The sequence below is a fragment of the Erinaceus europaeus genome, chromosome 4, assembly GCF_950295315.1.
Source record: "Erinaceus europaeus chromosome 4, mEriEur2.1, whole genome shotgun sequence".
NCBI lineage: Eukaryota > Metazoa > Chordata > Mammalia > Eulipotyphla > Erinaceidae > Erinaceus > Erinaceus europaeus.
This window is the reverse complement of record NC_080165.1, coordinates 141715925-141733777: the sequence shown is the minus strand read 5'-3', so window position 1 is coordinate 141733777 and position 17853 is coordinate 141715925. Positions and strand designations below refer to the sequence as shown.

At 54.2% G+C, this 17853-nt stretch overlaps 1 protein-coding gene across 2 annotated transcripts; it reads right to left on the bottom strand.

Annotated features, from left to right (window-relative positions):
• Positions 1–8: 8 nt before the first annotated feature.
• MICAL1 (microtubule associated monooxygenase, calponin and LIM domain containing 1) lies at positions 9–14739 on the bottom strand. Of its 2 annotated transcripts, none has more exons than XM_016191738.2 (24): positions 14409–14739; positions 14117–14324; positions 13791–13895; positions 12856–12960; positions 12589–12744; positions 11494–11594; positions 8790–9047; positions 8443–8558; positions 7806–7932; positions 7559–7640; positions 6478–6625; positions 5879–6069; positions 5603–5691; positions 5431–5472; positions 5114–5197; positions 4840–4996; positions 4504–4580; positions 3300–3564; positions 3068–3150; positions 2167–2280; positions 1947–2040; positions 1690–1789; positions 1522–1595; positions 9–279 (listed from the first exon to the last, which is right to left on the bottom strand). In XM_016191738.2, exons 1-24 carry the CDS (start codon positions 14664–14666, stop codon positions 131–133), a joined length of 3183 nt encoding a protein of 1060 aa, XP_016047224.1. In that variant the 5' UTR covers positions 14667–14739; the 3' UTR covers positions 9–130. The 2 variants fall into 2 exon arrangements, with proteins under 2 accessions (XP_016047224.1, XP_060046633.1); XM_060190650.1 differs by having other exon boundaries at positions 1690–1780.
• Positions 14740–17853: the final 3114 nt, after the last annotated feature.

The following is a 17853-nucleotide window of genomic DNA, read 5'->3' as shown; positions in this document are numbered from 1 at the left end:
GCCCTCTGTGTGGCAGAAACATTTTTATTGGAAACTGGCCCTCTCCCAGGCAGCCAGATGAGCAAGGGGAGCCTACTTCTGCACGGAGGCGTCTTCCTTGGAGAGAAGAAAGTCGGAGGCCTGGTCTTTTCTAGTCCTGCACCCCTGGCCCTGAAGTCAGCTCACTGAGCCTGCATTCCTCCAGAAAGTGGATGAGGGCATTGCGCTGGTTCACCACATCCACCAGCTTCTTTACGGCTTTTTTCTCATCTTGTGGATCAACGTCTGTCCTCAGGGTTCCTGAAGGGAAGAGATGATGAAGTCAGAGGACCAGAATTTGGGTGGTGAGTTAGGAGAGACAAAACCTAAAGCCACCCCTGTGATTCGCACAAGCCGAGCTTTGTTTTCCTAATCTCTTAAGGTTTTTTTTTTGGCTCGTGAACGCTGCATAAACTGGCTTTCTGGAATCATTTAGCAGCAGTACCATTTTTTAAAATTTATTTCTCCCCCCCTTAGGTTGCCCTTGTTGTTTTATCGTTGTTGTGGTTATTATTGTTGTTGTTACCGATGTCGTTGTTGGATAGGACAGAGAGAAATCGAGAGAGGCTGGGAAGACAGAGAGGGGGAAAGAAAGATAAGACACCTGCTGACCTGCTTCACTGCCTGTGAAACGACTCCCCTGTAGGTGGGGAGGCTGGGGGCTTGAACCGGGATCCTTGCACCAGTCCTTATACTTTGCGCCACCTGCGCTTAACCTGCTACGCTACTGCCTTGACCCCCAGCAGCACCATTTTTGAAGGAAATTTTGTCTAGAGCCCAGCTGTATAGCTCTGATTGAACTGGAGACAACAGTGGCCTAGGGAGCTGGCCCAATAGTTCACTTGGGCAATGTGCAGCTTCGCTACATGTGTGGCCTAAGTTTGAGCCCAGCCCCCATTGCTTTGAAGGAAGCTGCAGTACTGCGGTCTCTTTCATGCTTTCCGTCTCTTGGGTTCTCTGGTTCTGTATTTTTTTTTTTTTTTTTAGTAAAGAGGGAGGTAGGGTGATAGCCTAATGGTTACCTGATGCTCTGAGGTCCTAGGTTCAATCCCCAGTCCCAACCGTAAGCCACTGATCTCTCTCTGTAATTCTCTCATTAAAGTAAAATAAGAAAGGGGGGCAGGTGACGGTACATCTGTTACAATGTACAAGGACCTGGGTTCAAGCCCCCGGTCCTCACCTGCGGGGGAGAAGCTTCACGAGGAGTGAAGCAGGGCTGCAGGTGTCTCTCTCTGTCTCTCTCCCTCTCTATCATCCTCTTCCCTCTCAATTTCTGGCTATCTATCCAAAAACGGATAGATTTTTTCTATTTAAAAAGGGGGTGGGAGCCTTGGAACCCCATCCTTAGGCTTCTTCCTGAGGTGCCTCAGAAATACCAGGGCTCCGAAGCACTTCACTCAGATCATGTTACGCGACTGTTGGGCAGTCAGTCAGTGCCTGAGGTCAGGCGCTTATGCAGCACACTGCGCCCTCTTCCTCCCTCATACCATCTCCCCTGCCTACCATCCTGATTCATGTAGCGTCGTAGCTCCTGGTCCAGGTGCCACTGCTTCTCCTCCAGGTTCAGTTCCTTTGCCCTGTGGAAAGAGGATAGAGGAAGCCCAGCTGTCCGTTGTACGCGAGGACCTGGCTGGGGCCCAACTTAAAGGCCACTGGTCCCTCATCCCTTACGCGATCATGAGCTCAGCCTCCTCGGTCACCAGGCTGTTTTTCTCCCGAACAAGCTGCAGCAGTTGTTCTAACAAGAGGTTCTTTCGCTGTTCTGAAGAATCTAATAGAAGGGGCAGGGTTAGTCAGGAGAGCTCAAGCCAAGGTGAGAGGAGTCTGTCCGATATAACTGGTCGGGTCACAGCCCGATGGTTTGAGAGCTAAACACAGAAACAGAGGCAGAAACATGTCCCAGTTGGTCCCTCCCCAATTTGACTCACCACTCTGCTCCCTCAGGGCCAGCTCCAGTTTCTTGCCCTCAGCTTCCAGCTCATTCAGAGCCACTTCGATCTCATATTGCCTTCGCTGGATGGCCTGAAGGGTTCAAGACAGAAGGCCAAAGAGTCTTTGATGGCTCAAGGATGGAGCGCTAGGGGAGATATGACCCCCAGTCTCAGGCTCCTGGGCCCATCAGAACTTCAGGGAGCTCGTAGATCTCACCTGGGCCTTGCTGAAGCGTTTCATCTCCTCCTCCTTAGCACGGCGCAGCAGAGTCCGTCGCCATGTTGGATAATTAGTCATGTGTCCCGAGTTCTTGGCAATGGTCAACAGAGTCTATAGCAAGGTTGTCAAGCCATTTAGGGTTAGGACTTGGTCCCCTGGCAGGTAGGCTCTACTCAGAAGGGGCTTAAAAAAAAATCCCTGGACTGGAAATGGGGGTAAACTCTGGTAGAAGAAAATAGAAGCTTTGAGACATGAAAAACTGAGTAGAAAAGACAATCAGGGCAAGGGCTAGGGGAAGGGAGCATGCTATAAGGTTCTATTATTTTTGGAAGCACAGAGGGTAGCACAGAGGGTTAAAGTGCAAGGTACATGGTGCAAAGTGCAAGGACCAGCGTAAGGATCTCGGTTGAAGCCCCCGGCTCCCCACCTGCAGGGGAGTCGCTTTACAAGCGGTGAAGCAGGCCTGCAGGTGTCTATCTTTCTCTCCCCCTCTCTGTCTTCCCCTCCTCTCTCCATTTCTCTCTGTCCTATCCAAGAATGGTAACAACAATAACTACAACAATAAAAAAAACAAGGGCAACAAAAGGGAATAAGTAAATATTGAAAAAGACAAGGTTATATTATATTTTAAAAGCTTTATTTTTTTATCTTTACTTATTGGATGGAGACAGCCAGAAATCGAGGGGGAAGGAGGAGATGGGGAGAGAGACAGAGACACCCGCAACGCTGCTTCACCACTCGTGAAGCTTTCCCCCTGCAGGTGGGGGACCAGGGGCTTAAACTGGGGTCCTTGTGCACTGTAACATGGGGCCTCAACCAGGTGCACCACTGCCTGGCCCCGGGTGGGTTATATTCAATGAAACCACCTGATGGCTCGGAGCCAAGTCCTCCCACCTACCTGCTCAGCATCTGAATACAAAGCTCCATCTTCCTCCTCATCCTCTTCTTCCTCCTCACTAGACGAAAGATTCTTTTCTTCCTCTGTTGGTAGAAAGAAATAGATAAAGCACCTGGGACCCCCTCCCCGCCACCCCCTCCACTTCCCTTTCTCCTCCCCAGCTCATTCCCTGAGGAGTCCCACTACCATAGCCCCACCCCACCTGGGGTCCGCACATCTGGATAGTATCTACCTTGAGCTGTTTGGACTGGGAGTCCCCAGCCCATAAAGCTGCCCTCCAGGGCCTGGCGGGCCAAGGCAAGGCAGGTACGGGGGGGCTTGGGTGGAGGTTCCGCCTCCTGGTCAGGAGTAAGGCTGAGGGAGGACAGCTGTCGGCGTTCAGGGCTGGAGAGGCGGATGGGCCGACGGGTTGGCTGGCTGGGGCTTGGGACCGGATTGCTTTCCTTCGGGGGGATTGGGGGGACTGGGGAGCTGGTCTCGGTAGGTGTGGGGAGTTCCTGTAAAAGCCCCCAGGTTGATGGTCAGTAGCCTGCCCAATGTGAGGTCAAGGCTGGCCCTTACAACAACTGGGACAGGCCTGGGTTCACTGACTGATACCACGTACTGAATAGTGCCAAGGAGTGCTCTAGGCACTCGGAATGCATTATCAGCAGAACCAGATGAAAACTCCTGCCTTTAGGGGGTCGAGCGGTAGTGCAGCAGGTTAAGCACACATGGCGCAAAGCACAAGGACCGGTGTAAGGATCCTGGTTCGAGCCCCTGGCTTCCCACCTGCAGGGGAGTCGCTTCACAGGCAGTGAAGCAGGTCTGCAGGTGTCTTATCTTTCTCTCCCCCTTTCTGTCTTCCCCTCCTCTCTCCATTTCTCTCTCTCTCCTTTCCAACAACAACAACATCAATAATAATAATAACTACAACAACAATAAAGAAAAGGGCAACAAAAGGGAATAAATAAATAAAATAAATATTAAAAAAATGTAAAAAAGTAGTAAACTCCTGCCTTTCTAGCAGACAATGACCTGCTACTGTCAGCAAAATCCACTGGGCTCAGGGCCAGGTGGTGGAGTATGTGGTTAAAAGCACATGCTACAGTGAGTAAGGACTGAAGTTCAAGCCCCTGGACCCCACTTGCAAGAGGTAAGCTTCACAAACAGTGATGCAGCGCTCTCTGTCTCCCCACTCCCCTGTTTCTCCGTCTCTACCCAAATTTAAAAAAAAAATCTGCTGGTAGAGTAGGCCCGGCCTACTGTGAGTTGAGAACTGGGCTCACGGTCCCTGGCAGGCCCTGCCTCTCTCTTGTACAGGCAGTGTGGAGGGGAGAGAGACGGCTGTCTCTCTGAGTCAGCAAACCCAGTAGAGTCCTCCCACTGGCTGATAATCATTCGCCCATGTCCCTTTTCTTTTTTTCCTACCCCCAACACACACTTTCAGCTTTTACCTGGCTCTCGGAGCCATGGTTGCCGTTGTCTTCTTGGTGGCCTGCTTGGGGCAGGTGCTGGAGGCAGTAGAATCTTCCTGGGCAGGGTGGAGAAGGGGAAGAGACAAAGTCGTTACTGAAGCTGGGGCAGACTGGACTCTGAATGTGAGCCTGACCGTCAACCTTCTGCCTCCTTACACCTCCACACCGGGGAAGAGCCCTTGGGCACAGCAGAATATCAGAACGAGCCTATTTCTGCCCCGTGCTTAGCAGTCTAGTTCTCCACTTTCAAGTTCCTGGCCCTCCAAGGCCAGATCTGGGGTGCCCCCTGCCCCAGGCTCTCCCTAACCCACTCACCATCTCCTGGGTGCTGTCCGTAGTCGCCTGGCCACAACGTGGCCTCACAGATAGGGCAGCAGAAGCAGCTCCGGTGGAAGAAATGGCCGTCGACGCAGAGGCGTTCCAGGACATAGAGCTGCTCCCCGCACAGTGCACACAGGTCCCCAGAATTGGCCTACATCACCCCGGGGCCACGGAGTGGGTTACTGGCAGCCAGCCGCAGAGCCCTTACCTCTCCCTGAAACCTCCTGCCCGCCGCAGGCCTCTGCCTAGACATGGGGCGATTTCTTACCTGCTGGTGCTGGGACGGTGGTGTCAGAGGCACACTGGGCTCTGGGACAGGGGGCTCCTCAGTCCTTGGGGTGTGAGCCTCTTCCTAAAGAGGTAATGCGGTCAGGCTTGGAGATGGGAGTACAGGGTTAGCAGGGGAGTGGATGTGTACAGACAGGGTGGCTGGGAGACGGGGGCTAAGGAAGGGGCTCTGGGCAGGAGGAGACAGATTCTGGGACCCAAGTGCATAAGACATGGGTGTGGGGGAGAGGACACGGGAAACAGCACCGGGGAAGGAGACAGACTGAGGCAGGGACTGTCTAGTCCTATCACGTTTACCTGTAGGCGAGGCTTCTTGCCACCAGCGTGCTCCCGCTTTTCCTGCAACAGTCCCAGACCTTGAGCGTGGGGCTGAAACCCCGCACCCTCCCTTGCTTTCACGTGAGCGTCTCCGCCTTGACCTCAGTCTCGCAATCCCCAGGGGCCCACTGCCTAGCCCTGCTTGCCTTACCTGGGCCCGGGTTCGTTGCAGGGTCCTCTGCAGTTTGCCAAGGAATTGGACAGCCCTGGAGGTGCCCAGGGAGCCTTGTCTGACAGGGCCTGCGGGGAGAGTTGAAGCATCGGGATAGACGGGAAGCATGGCATCCCCCCACCCCCAAACAGAAACTACACTTAAACCAGAAGGGCACCTCTCCCAGGCTGTGCTCAGGCTCCCCCTGCCCCCTCTCTCACACCTCACCTCTCCCATGTCCCAACCGCCCTCCTCCCGCCCCCGCAACCAGGTCACCTTCAGTGTGGGGTGTGTTCTTGAAGGCACTGTGGAAGTAGCTGAGGTAGGCAATGAGGCCCAGCGGGTCGCTCCCTGCCACCACTGCCTGTGCAGACAACACCGGCGTGATGCCCAGCTCATGCTCTGCCATCTTCAGAGCCCACGAAGCAGCTTCCAGAGCCCCCACACCCTGGAGGTCAGAGGGCTCCCTGCAAGGTGTCATGAAGAAGACAATTGGATACAGGAGCCTGACCCCTCCGAGGGGGAGAAAGGAAGCAGGCAGCGTGCAGGGGCTGGGCTGGGGTACAAAGCGGACAGAGAACAGAAAAGGCTTTAATTCTCTGTTACACACGATCGCCGCGCAACATCAACCACCTCTGGTCCTGAGGGCACCTGCCCGCCCACAGAGCGCTCCCTATTCAACATACTGGATTCCCGCGAGCAGACAGGAATAGTAATGCTACAGAGGTGAAGCGATGTGGGCAGAGATCATCAGCCAGTGGGAGGACTCCACTGGGTTTGCAGACTCGGCGACAGCCATCTCCCTCCCCTCCACACTGCCTGTATGAGAGACAGGCAGGGCCTGCCAGGGACCTCGAGCCCAGTTCCCAACTCACAGTAGGCCGGGCTGCAGCCGGTGCACCAGGGCACAAAGAGCCCGTCCGTCAGTCCAGGAGGAAGACAGGTCGGTGACGTGAACACCGGGGTACCCAGCGGTCTGTTCCTGGCACCAGCGAAGGAGCGCCTCTTGGGTGCCCGCTAAGCCTGGGAGAGGAGGCTTATGTTATGTGGAAATGTTAGACATGTATAGACTATTGTACTGTCTACCTTAAACCATTAATCCCCCAATAAAGAAATTTAAAAAAGGATCCCAAGCTCACAGAGCCCACCGGCTGGGTGTAGGGGGAATATGGAAAGTGGAGGCAGACACCCACTCCTGGGGCACCCTCCTCCACCTCAGTTTTATCATTAAAAAAAAAAGTCGGGGGTCAGGCGGTAGTGCAGTGGGTTAAGCACATGTGGTGCAAAGCACAAGGACTGGCATAAGGATCCTGGTTCAAGCCCCCGGCTCCCCGCCTGCAGGGGAGTCGCTTCACAGGTAGTGAAGCAGGTCTGCAGGTGTCTATCTTTCTCTCCCCTTCTTTTTCTCCTTCTCTCTCCATTTCTCTCTGTCCTATCCAACAATGACATCAATAACAATAATAATAATAACCACAACAACGATAAAACAACAAAGGCAACAAAAGGGGAAAAAAATAGCTTTCAGGAGTAGTGGATTCGTGATGCGAGCCCCAGCAATAAACCTGGAAGCAAAAAAAAAGTCTTTGGATAAAGCAAATGAATACAATCATTGCCAGCCACAAAGGACAACAAGCTATGAAATGAGGCTGAAGGGGGACCCAGAGGCTGACAAACAAAGGTGGCCTGAGGGGTACTAGGCTGGAGGAGCCAGGCAGAAAAGCTACAGCAGCTGTCAAGGCTGTTGAAACACTGAAATCACTCCATGTACAGTAGCTGTGAACCAACCCCTCCCTTCCCCCTTCACCCCTCCAGGACACTCCCAACCCCCCCCCCACACACACACACACACCACCACCACCACCAGGGAGGACTCCAGCACCCTGCTCCCTCACAAGCTTGTTCTGGACGTCGATGGCTGGTCTGAGTTTTGGACCCTGCCTTAGAGGAGGGCCTCACCAGTGACTGACGCAACGCCGTCTGGCTTGTCACTCGGCCTCTGTATAGTCTCCTTGGTCGCCACTTCGTACAGGTCTTGAACCTACGGCAGCTGCTCTCAGGGCCCAAGGCAGGCTAACCACACCCCGCACACCCGGGGGGGGGGGGGGGGGAGCCCCCAGGAGGGTGGTGATGAGGCAGACCTGGAGGGGAGGCCTGGCCTACAGAAGTGAGCGAGCTGTGTGGGGGGACAACAGGGGTCTCTGACCTGTTTGGGGGTCACAGCCCGGAGATTCAGGTTGGGGTAGCGAGTAGCTGGGTCCAGCCCGTACTGGGCTGTGTTGCGATGCATGTTTTCTGGGGAGGTCTGTGACAGGAGCTGGTACAGGCTTTCACTGGAGGGGGTGGGTGAGTAGGGCATGAGGTGAGGAGCATTCATTCATCAGTGCCCAACCCACGAGAACTCTCTCTTTCTGAGTATCTCTTTCTCTTTTAGTTCTCTTTGCTCATTTTTTTTTTAATTGCCACCAGGGTTATCGCCGAGGCTTGGTGCCAGCACTATGAATCCCCTGCTCCTGGTAGCCATTTTTTTCTTTTCTTCTTCTTTTCTTTCTTTTTTTTTTTTTTAATCAGGACAGAGAGATAGTGAAAGGATGGAGAGAGAGAGGGGGAAAGACAGACACCTGCACACCTGCTTCAGCACTTGTGAAGTGGACCTCCTGCAGGTGGGGGCAGAGGTTTGAACCCAGGTCTTTGTGCTTGGGAACATGTGCTCTTAACCAGACGCACCACTATCCAGGTCCCGTTCTTTTTGCTCTTGCCTCCAAAGATGCACCCTACATCCCTGACCCTCTCTCTGACCCTTGCTCACACCCTGCCAACTGCCCCCGTATCTTGGGCCTCACCGTTCTGCCAGCACCTCTAGGGGCCCAACGCCCTCTGCCCATCGCTTCACCATCCAGGCTGCGTCAAGAGCTGCCAGGAAGCCCCGCGCCACTCCAGTGCCCAGGGGCCAGAAGGGCTGCAGGGTCAGAAGAGGAAACAGCTCAGTGAAAACCCAAAGGGCATGCCCAAGCCCAGATGCTTAACAGATCCCAGCAGATGGGCCCCTCATTACACCGGCAGCGGTCTCTCTCTCTGTGTGTGGCATTAGCACATTAGCGGCTTCCTCCCCCAGCCCTGGAGCCTCTGGCGGTTGTTATGAGGAGTCCCTGCCTCCTGAAACACCAGCCTGGAGCCCTGGCCTCCTCACCTCCACCAGGCAGTCCCCCACCAGTCCCATCAGCAGCCGGGCACCGTGTTTCTCCTTCACGCGGGCAGAGCTCTCAGCCCGCATCATGCTTGTGAAGTCGAAGGCAGAGACGTCGGGCCGGCCGCTGGCATCCTGGGCAAACTCCAGGTTTCCAAGCTTTCCCTGGGTGGCGAAGTCAGCAGCCGCCCGGGCAAAGCGCTGCAGAGCTGCAGGCACCACATTGGCACCGCTCAGCAGCCGGTCAGTCTCCGGCCAGTCCTGCAGGGCCAGGGGATCACAACCACCAGGGTCAATAGCCGTCCCATCCCCCTGGGTAGAGAACATACCTGAAGCCCCAAGAAGGGGCCTCCCAAGACTACACAGCAGTTGAAGGCTAAACTGGGATTAGAATTAATCTGAACGCCCTGTGTCTCCCAAGCTCCAGTCACCTTCCTCAACACGTGTCCTAACAGTGCCGTGCGGGTGGGGCGCCCTGTCTGGAGGCCCAGTACCACTGCTATCATGAAGCACCCGCTCTGGACAAGTCACTGAACTTCTCAGAGTCTCAGTTTCTCCACCATTTACACATCACAGAAATTAGCTGAGAGGGGTTGGGGTAGACAGCATAGCGGTTATGCAGAGACTCTCATGCCTGAGGCTCTCAAGTCCCAGGTTCAAGCCCCCACCCCACCATAAGTCACAGCTAAGCAGTGCTCTGGTAAAAAAATAATAAAATAAAATGGGCTGGGGAGATAGCATAATGGTTATGCAAAAAGACTCTCATGCCTGAAGCACCAAAGGTCCCAGGTTCAATCCCCAGCACCACCATAAACCAGAGCTGAGCAGTGCTCTGGTAAAAAATAATAATAGTAGTAATGATAAAATAAAATGAAATAAAATAAAATTTTTGTACCTAAAAAAAAAAAATTGGGTGAGAAAAGGCCAGCAAAATAGGGAGGGGGAGATACAATAATGGTTATGTAGGGGCCAGGCACCCACTTGAGCACATAAGAATGCTCAAGGACCATGGTTCAAGCCCCCAGCCCCCACCTGTAGGGGAAGCTTCATATGTGATAGAGCAGTGCTTCCCCCTCCCTCTTGATTTCTACTTCTCTCTGATAAGCTAAAAAACATACTTTTAGGGGGTTGGGTGGTAGCGCAGCAGGTTAAGCGCACATCGATCAAAGTGCATGGACCGGCGTTAAGGATCCCGGTTCAAGCCCCCAGCTCCCCACCTGCAGGGGGGTCGCTTCACAAGTGGTGAAGCAGGTCTACAGATTATCTTTCTCTCTTCTTCCCTATCTTCTCCTCTCTCGATTTCTCTCTGTCCTATCCAACAACGACAACATCAATAACAACAGTAATAATAACCACAACAATGATAAAACGGGGCAACAAAAAAAAAAAAGGGAAAAAGTAGCCTCCAGGAGCAGTGGACTCATGGTGCAGGCACTGAGCCCCAGCAATAACCCTGGAGGAAAAAAAATATGTATTTTTAAAAAGCAATGGTTATGCACAAAATTTTCATGCTTGCGGCTCAAAGTTGCAGGTCTAATCCCCTGCACCATCATAAACTAGAGCTGAGTAATGCTCTGGTATAGGCTACTGGGAGGAAGGGGGAATAGCATAATGGTTATGCAAACAGATTTTCATGCCTGAGGCTCTCAGGTCCCAGGTTCAATCCTCTGCACCACCATAAGTCAGAGCTGAGCAGTGCTCTGTAAAAAAATAATTAATTAATCAATTAATTAATTAATTGCGTATTGCACCTTTGGGCGGGGGGAGGGTTCAGGTCCTGGAACATGCTGGCAGAGGAGGGCCTAGTGGGGACTGAACTGTTATGTGGAAACTGGGAAATGTTACACATGCACAAACTACTGCATTTTACTGTTGACTGTAAACCATTAATCCTCCAATACAGAAAAAGGAAAAAAAAAAAAAAAAAAGGCCACCTGAGTAGTGTGCTGCTCTGCTGTGTGCGTGACCCAAATTTGAGCCTGGGCCTGGGCCTGGGCCCCGCCGCAGCAGAGGGAGCTTCAGCGCTGCCATTTCTTTCTCCCTCTGTTTCTCTAGCTAATAAAAAGAAGGCAGCCTGGAGCGAAGCCCTGGCAAGAAAACGAACAAAAAAACAAAGAGAGCAAGAAACTGGACCAAAAGACCATCACACAGGGGGCCAGGTGGTGGCGCACCCGCACGTTACAGTGCGTGAGGCCCAGGTTCTAGTCCCCAGGCCCCACCTGCAGGGGGAAGCGTTAAGAGTGGTGAAGCAGGGCTGCAGGGGTCTCTGATTTTCTACCTCCCCTCCCTCTAGAGTTCTGGCTGTGTTTATCCCATAAAGAAACAAAGATAATTTATATATAAAAGACAACTTCTTAAAAAAAAAAAAAAAAGGAACATCATATAGTAAGTGTTCAACTAATTCATTCAGCACATATTTACTGGGTACTTCTATGTACCAAGCACACTCCCTCTAGACACTGGGAATAGTCATGGGGCAAGAGACACAAAGCCCAGCCCTCACGGAGCTTATTACAGGTGTGGTAATAACCTATGGCAGGTGTCAGGTACTTAGGTCAGCATACGATTTAAAGAGTGCCATGTAAATCCCAGGGGAGAAGAGCCTGGGGGAGAGGGGATGCTAGGGTAGAGGAAGGGTCGGGACTAGCCCCACGTACCCCCCCAAGGCCGACCACCCAGCCCCGCCCTGCCTGGCCCAGAGCCCCACCTGACGCAGCACTCCCAGCCGCAACATACACTGCTTCTTGGCTGTCATCACGAAGTAGTGAGTGTCATCCTTGTAGTAGACAATGTTCTCTAAGTCGATGCCTGGAGGGACAGGCAAGCAGTCAGGAGGTGTCTCCTAGGTCACCTCTCCAAACAGCCAGGCACACCTGACCTGGAGAGCTGAGCACACAGCTTAGCCTGCAGTGGGTACTGCCACACACACTGGTCGTGAGTTTGGGTGGCACAATGGGCCATCTGTCTTCAAGCTCAGGAGGCCTGAGCCCTTTAAGCAGCAAGGAATGGGTGGGGGTGGCAGCTAGGAGACTTGCATCCCAGGGTCACGTGTTTCCCAGAACAGCTCTACCTCTCAAACAGGGGTATCAACCTCCAGTGGGAGTGGCAGCGTGAAGCCAAAGTAAACACGGCATCTTTGGGAAGAGCCGCTCTTGCTCTGAATTGCTATTATCTGATGTTACAAGCACAGATAAAGAAGCACAAAGCAGAGCCCTATGCATTTTATTCTTTTTTGCCTCCAGGATTATCACTGGGGCTTGGTACCAGCACTACAAACCCACTGCTCCTGGCGGCCATTTTTTCTATTTTATTGAATAGGGCAGAGAGAAATTGAGAGGGGAGGGGAAGATAGAGAGGGAGAAAGAGAGACACCTGCAGACCTGCTTCACCTCTTACAAAGCTTCCCCCACTGTACTTGGGGGGTGGGGGGAGTTCAAAAATGGATCCTTGTGGGGGTCCTTGCATTTCGTACTATGTGCGTTGAACCAGGTGCGATACTGACCGGCCCGCCCCCTCCCCATGCATTTCATGAAAGATCTGTAAGGCTTTTCATGCTGGGCTGCCAAATGAGGTGCTTCCTACTAAATCCCTAAGGACACGAGTTCTTTCCCCCTTTGCTGCCAAGACTACAAAGATGGCAAAATGTGGTTTCATTGGATGAAGATAAGTCTGAGAACCAGTTCACAATCAGGCAGGGCAGAGTCCCATGAAGGGGCTGACCTGTGGCTTTGAGCAGACTCTGGAGGGGTAGGTGGGAACCAGTTCGCAGTCAGGCAGGGCAGAGTCCCATAAAGGGGCTGACCTGTGGCTTTGAGCAGACTCTGGAAGAACTGTTGGTTGTAGATCTTGGCCACACCACTGATCTCGGGCACCTGAGTCTCTTCCACCGTGCGCCGGTTCACAAAGTTGGCCGTGATGCCAATGGCGAGTTTGCCACGCATTTCTCGAACCGTGAAGCCTAGAAGTAGGGCGGGGTGGGTCATGGTGGGAAGATGAGAGACTTTACAACCTCACGAGGTCCAGGAGGAGCCCAAGAGACTGGCTTTTCTGAGGGAAGGGAAACACTCACCTTCAGGGACAAATTTCCCTCCAGCAGCTGAGATGAGAACATCAAATTCATAGCTGGCCAGCTGGGATGGAGGACTGGGTTGGAGCTGGGCACGCCAGCCACTGCCTGTGGCCGAGAATGTGAGAGACACAAAAGTGTGGGCATCTGAAGGGGCCTCCAGATTCCCAGCTCAAGCCAGTGGAATGTAAATAAACGAGTAAAGGACTGTACTACACACCATCAGCTCACACCTTCACAACAGTCATGGAATATTAGTTATTAGCAAGGAAATATTAGTCATTTTTCCCCCAAAGCAAAACTCAGCTTCAGCTTCTGATGCTGCTGGAGACTGACCCTGAGAAGTCAGAGCCTCAGGCATGGAAGTTGTTTGCATGGCCATTATGCAATCTCCCCAGCCCTATCAGTTATTTATTTTTTAAAGATTTATTTATTTATTTTTATGAAAAGGATGAGAAGAGAGGGAGAGAAAGAAAACCAGAATATCGCTCTGGTACATGTGCTGCTGGGGATTGAGCTCGGAACCTTATGCTTGAGAAATACTTTATCCACTGCACCACCTCCTGGACCACTTTTTTTTTTTTTATGTATTTTTTATCTTGTTTAGTGACAAAAATTGAGAGGGAAGGGGAAATAGAAAGGGAAGGGGAGAGAGAGAGAGAGAGAGAGACCTGCAGCCCTGTTTCACCACTTGTGAATCTTTCCCCGTGCAGGGGGCCCAGGGCTTGAACCTGGGTCCTTGCGCACTTAACCAGGTGCACCACCACGCGCCCCCTCCATGCCACTCTTATAGAGCTCTTCAAAGTGAGACTCAGCACAGTTCGCACAAGGCTACACAACTAGAAAGGAGGCTCCGCCGACTCCCAACACTGCTCTTCCTCTCCCGAAAGCCAAGATCTCCTTGGCAGATGGAACATCTCAGGAGCAGGGGTACTTACCCCTTTTGGGAGGCGGCTGGAGGCCGGTGAAAGTGACACCCCAGTGAATTTCCACGCCCAGCAGTAATGCCACTTTCAGCAAGAGCAGTTGCAGCTGCCTGATGCCTGGGAAGTAAAGGACTTTAAGAACAAGGGCCCCAGCACCAAACAGCTTCCCTTGGGCACCAGAATGCGCCGAGTCAAGAGCTAGCAAAGGGCTCACAGGTCACTCGGTGAAACTGCCCCCCTTACAGACGAGGCTGCCCACCTAGCTGAAGAGAATCCTGTCCGATCTGCCTCCTGACCCAGGCTCAACCCATCCCTCCAGGCTACCGTGTGATGCTCACTGATGTGGTCCAGGGTGCCTGTGCAGAAGCGTCCGTAGAATTTCTTGGCCCCGAGGGCCCGGAGGTCATGGATGGTGAAAGGCCAGAGGTGGAGTACATTGTGGCGAGAGAACTTGGTGCGTTTTTCCACCAGTACCACTTGGGCTCCCAGCAGTGCCAGCTCCACGGCGGCCCGCAGCCCGCAAGGTCCAGCGCCCACCACCAGGCACTGTGAACACATAGGACATGTGGGCTTCACCGTGCTCTGACTCCCCTGTGATCTTCAAGCCCCATCCCAAGTAATGACATCTACCTTGGTGTTGGCGCAGGCCCGTCCCTGCTGGTACACAGGCTGAGTGGCTCGTTTGTCCAGCTTGGCCCATAGTGACTTGGCGCTCCAGTAGTTGAGCTGGGCCTTGATCTTGTGGAACTGGGGCAGGCCCCCACCGGGCTCCAGCTCCAGGGCCCTGCAGAGCCCGTCAAAGCTGCTCAGCACATCCCTGCACAGTTGGGCTTGCAGGAAGCTCTCAAAGTGGGCGTGTGCTGGGTTGGTGGAGGTGGGTGAAGCCATGAGGGAGGCCCTGGGAGCTGCCCAGCCTGACGAGAAGCTGGAGAGAGGCACTTGGCTTCTGGGGAGAAGGAAGGAAGAGAAAAAGAGTGGCCTGGAGAAAGCAGGAAAAGGTTAAAAGAACTGGGGAGGAGAAGAAAGCAGACTGGTGTCCCCAAGGAGCTTTGGAGACACCCTGATTGGTTCTGCTCTCACCCAGTCCACTCCCAGTTTGTTCCAGAAGCAGCTGTTACCCTTTTTACACCAAATTTGGAAATGAAAAAGCAATAGCCCTGGGTATATAGACATGTAGAAAGCCTAGGAACCTCCAGTTGTCCAGGATTCTTCAAACCTTGCTTCATCCCTGGGGCCCAGGAGGTAGGAGCTGGACACTGAGGGATTTCTCTGAAGTGCAGACACACACACACACACACACACACACACACACACACACACACCGCTTTCCTTCACTTGAGGTGCAGGGCTCATTTCATACCTGCAGCTGGACTGCTGGGCACACCTGCTGTCTCCTCTCCTCCCTCCACCACACTTCCCTAAGCCTCCGTGGCAAGGCAGGGTGTGAGAGGCGTGTCTCACGCAGGGGCAAAGTCTCCTTCTCAGCGCCCTGTGTGCCTCCGCAGAGAAGTGGGGAGAGTCCTTAAGTGTGTAGGTTCCACTTCCCACCACCCAGCCTACCTCAACTGACAGCCAGAGGATGTTGCGACTGCCTGACTGGCTGAAGGAGGGCTGAGTCTATTTCTGACTCACTGTGGTCTGAACACTTCCCCCCCTGTGCCTCCTGGCAGCTTCTTAGGGGAGCCTGCTCCAGGGAACTGGGGGTGACAGCTGCCAGGGTCGCCCCTCCCGGGCCCTTCCCACCGCAAGGACGCCCTGCCCCATCCTGGGGTCACTGGGGGGGGAGGCTCGCTCTCTCTGGAATCTCCCTCAACAAGGCTTCTCTTTGTGTGCCCCACCCCCTAGGTCCCTAGCTGAGTTCCCACCCCACATACACATACACACACGCAAGTTGAGGGGGGCCGGAGGCGCCTTTCTCTTGCTAGGGACTGGGAGAAATCAGTGGAGCTTGAGGATGGGGCTGTCCTTGAGGAAGTTGATGACAGGCAGTGATGGGTGCGCATCCCTGGGGCTGAGTCCGAGAGTCTCACCTCCTCCACTCCCCCACCCCCCCCCCAGTTCCAATGGGAACCCCGGAAGCGACCCGAGGCGAGAGGAGGCTAAAGCCACCCACGCAGGTACCCTGGATGAGGGGCAAGGTCTCCCGTGGCGCTAGGAGGAGTAAGATGGGAGAGGGGTGGCCCAGCCTGGAGGCCCCGGGACAAAGGCTGGGCGAGGGCGGAGCGGTCGTCGAGGATGCAGAGGGGGCCGCGCCTCGGCGGCGGGGAGGGATCCCCAGCCTGGACCGCACAGTCAGGCAGGGCGGCTGCGGGAAGAGGCAGACCCGCCACCCGGACCCAGACCCAGACCCGGACCGGGACCCTCAGCGGGACCCGAACTCGCGCAGCCCGAGGGCTGTATCTCCCCGGAAGCGCGCGCACACCCCCCTGAGCACCGCCACGGGTAGGGACCACGCGGCTGCAGCAGCTGGACCACTTACCCCGCAGCTCCGGAGGCTCCAGGAGCCGCTTCCTGCCGGGGGGCGGGGGGTTGCGGGGAGAGGACGAGCCCAGACTGGGCGGGGCGAGAGAAGACGTGGGGGGGAGCCCGGCGCGTCACTCCCGGAGTCCGGCTCTGGGGGGAGCGAGACTGGGCTCCGATCCCCCGTCCTGCCCCGGCATCTCATTAGCATGTCATTACCATCTCATTACCGCGCTCCCCGGCTCGGAGCAGCCCCGCCCCGCCCCGCCCCGCCCGCGAGTTGGCGCCCGAGGGCGTGGCGCCCCCGATGCTCTTCGCCTCCGGGGTGCAGGGAGAGGAGAACCTGGGGACCTCGGGCTCCCGAGTCTGGGGGTTCCGGGCCGGCCCCCGAGCCTGCGCCTGCACAGCCCGCCCTTCCCCGGCGCTGCGGGGCGGAGGCGGCCACCCCGGTTGGACGAGAAGTTTGTTGCAGCCCGCGGGTCACCCCCCTTCCGGTGGCGCCGGGACGTCTGCACCCTCGCCACCGCTCCCCGGGCGCCCCACGGTCGAGCCAAGTTCGGGGTCCGGCTCCCCGAGCGGCATGTCTCGCCCAGGCCCGGACTGAGGGCAAAGGGTGCAGATTAAGGAGCTCTGCAGTCTGCAGATTTCCCCGGGGAGTGGGGGTTGGGGGCAGAAGTGAGCGGGCAAGAGTTTCTCGGTGGGGGTGGGGGCGCTGGGGGAGGGCATGCACCCCTACGCAAAAGGAGGAAATGGGGGAGACCTGAGCCCCGATATTTAAAACTGCTGAGACGGGCTTGAGAGACCTTTCAGATCAACTTCCTCATCTCCCCAATAATGGGACAGCATTAAATATGTAGACCTTGTCCAAGGTCATTCAATTGGTCAATAAGAGCTGATGTTCTTATTTATGGAGCGTCTATTGTATATTACCTTAATCTCAATGATCACAACACCTCACAGAAAAAGAGACTAAGGGTCACAGAGGCTCTGTGGCCTGCAGTAAATTACACAATGAGTGACAGAGCTCGAATGGAGTCCAACACTAGCAGAACTCCGCTAATCTACTGCCAATCTACGGTGACAAGAAATAGGCTGGCATTGCAGCAAGCTCTTTCTTCTTTTCTTTCTTTCTGTCTCTCTTTCTTTCTTTCTTTCTCTTACCAGGGCACTGCTCAGCTCTGGCTTATGGTGTTGCTGGGGGATTGAACCTGGGGGATTGACTTTGCAGCCTCAGGCATGAGAGTCTCTTTGCGTAACCATTATGTATCTCCCCCATCCTTTTTTGTTCTTAAGAAGCGACATTGCCATTTGAGAAACATAAATGCCACCCATATTTGAGGACCCACGTTTCTAGCCCCCAATATCTGAGTCTCTCTGGACTTTGAAAACACTTTGAAATGGAGCACACAGCACAGACTTATAGGGGCTTTATCTCATTTGCCACCCACCCGCCATTACTGGAAAACCAGAATATTCACTAGCTAACCTCTCTCATACAACCACGACTGGTGGACACTGGTTTCTGCCTTAATTAAATCCTCTGTTCCTCAGTATCCTCAGGGAAATTTTCCTGAGCATAATCTCATTTGGCAAAAGGATAAACTTTTATCCCCCC

Excerpts from the sequence above, each read along its gene's own strand:
- MICAL1 (XM_016191738.2), bottom strand. The coding sequence starts at position 14,666 with ATGGCTTCACCCACCTCCACCAACCCAGCACACGCCCACTTTGAGAGC. Across the intron at positions 12,745-12,855 it reads AGGGAAATTTGTCCCTGAAG|GCTTCACGGTTCGAGAAATG; the intron begins GTGAGTGTTTCC and ends CCCTACTTCTAG. Across the intron at positions 5,692-5,878 it reads GAACACACCCCACACTGAAG|GCCCTGTCAGACAAGGCTCC; the intron begins GTGACCTGGTTG and ends CTCTCCCCGCAG.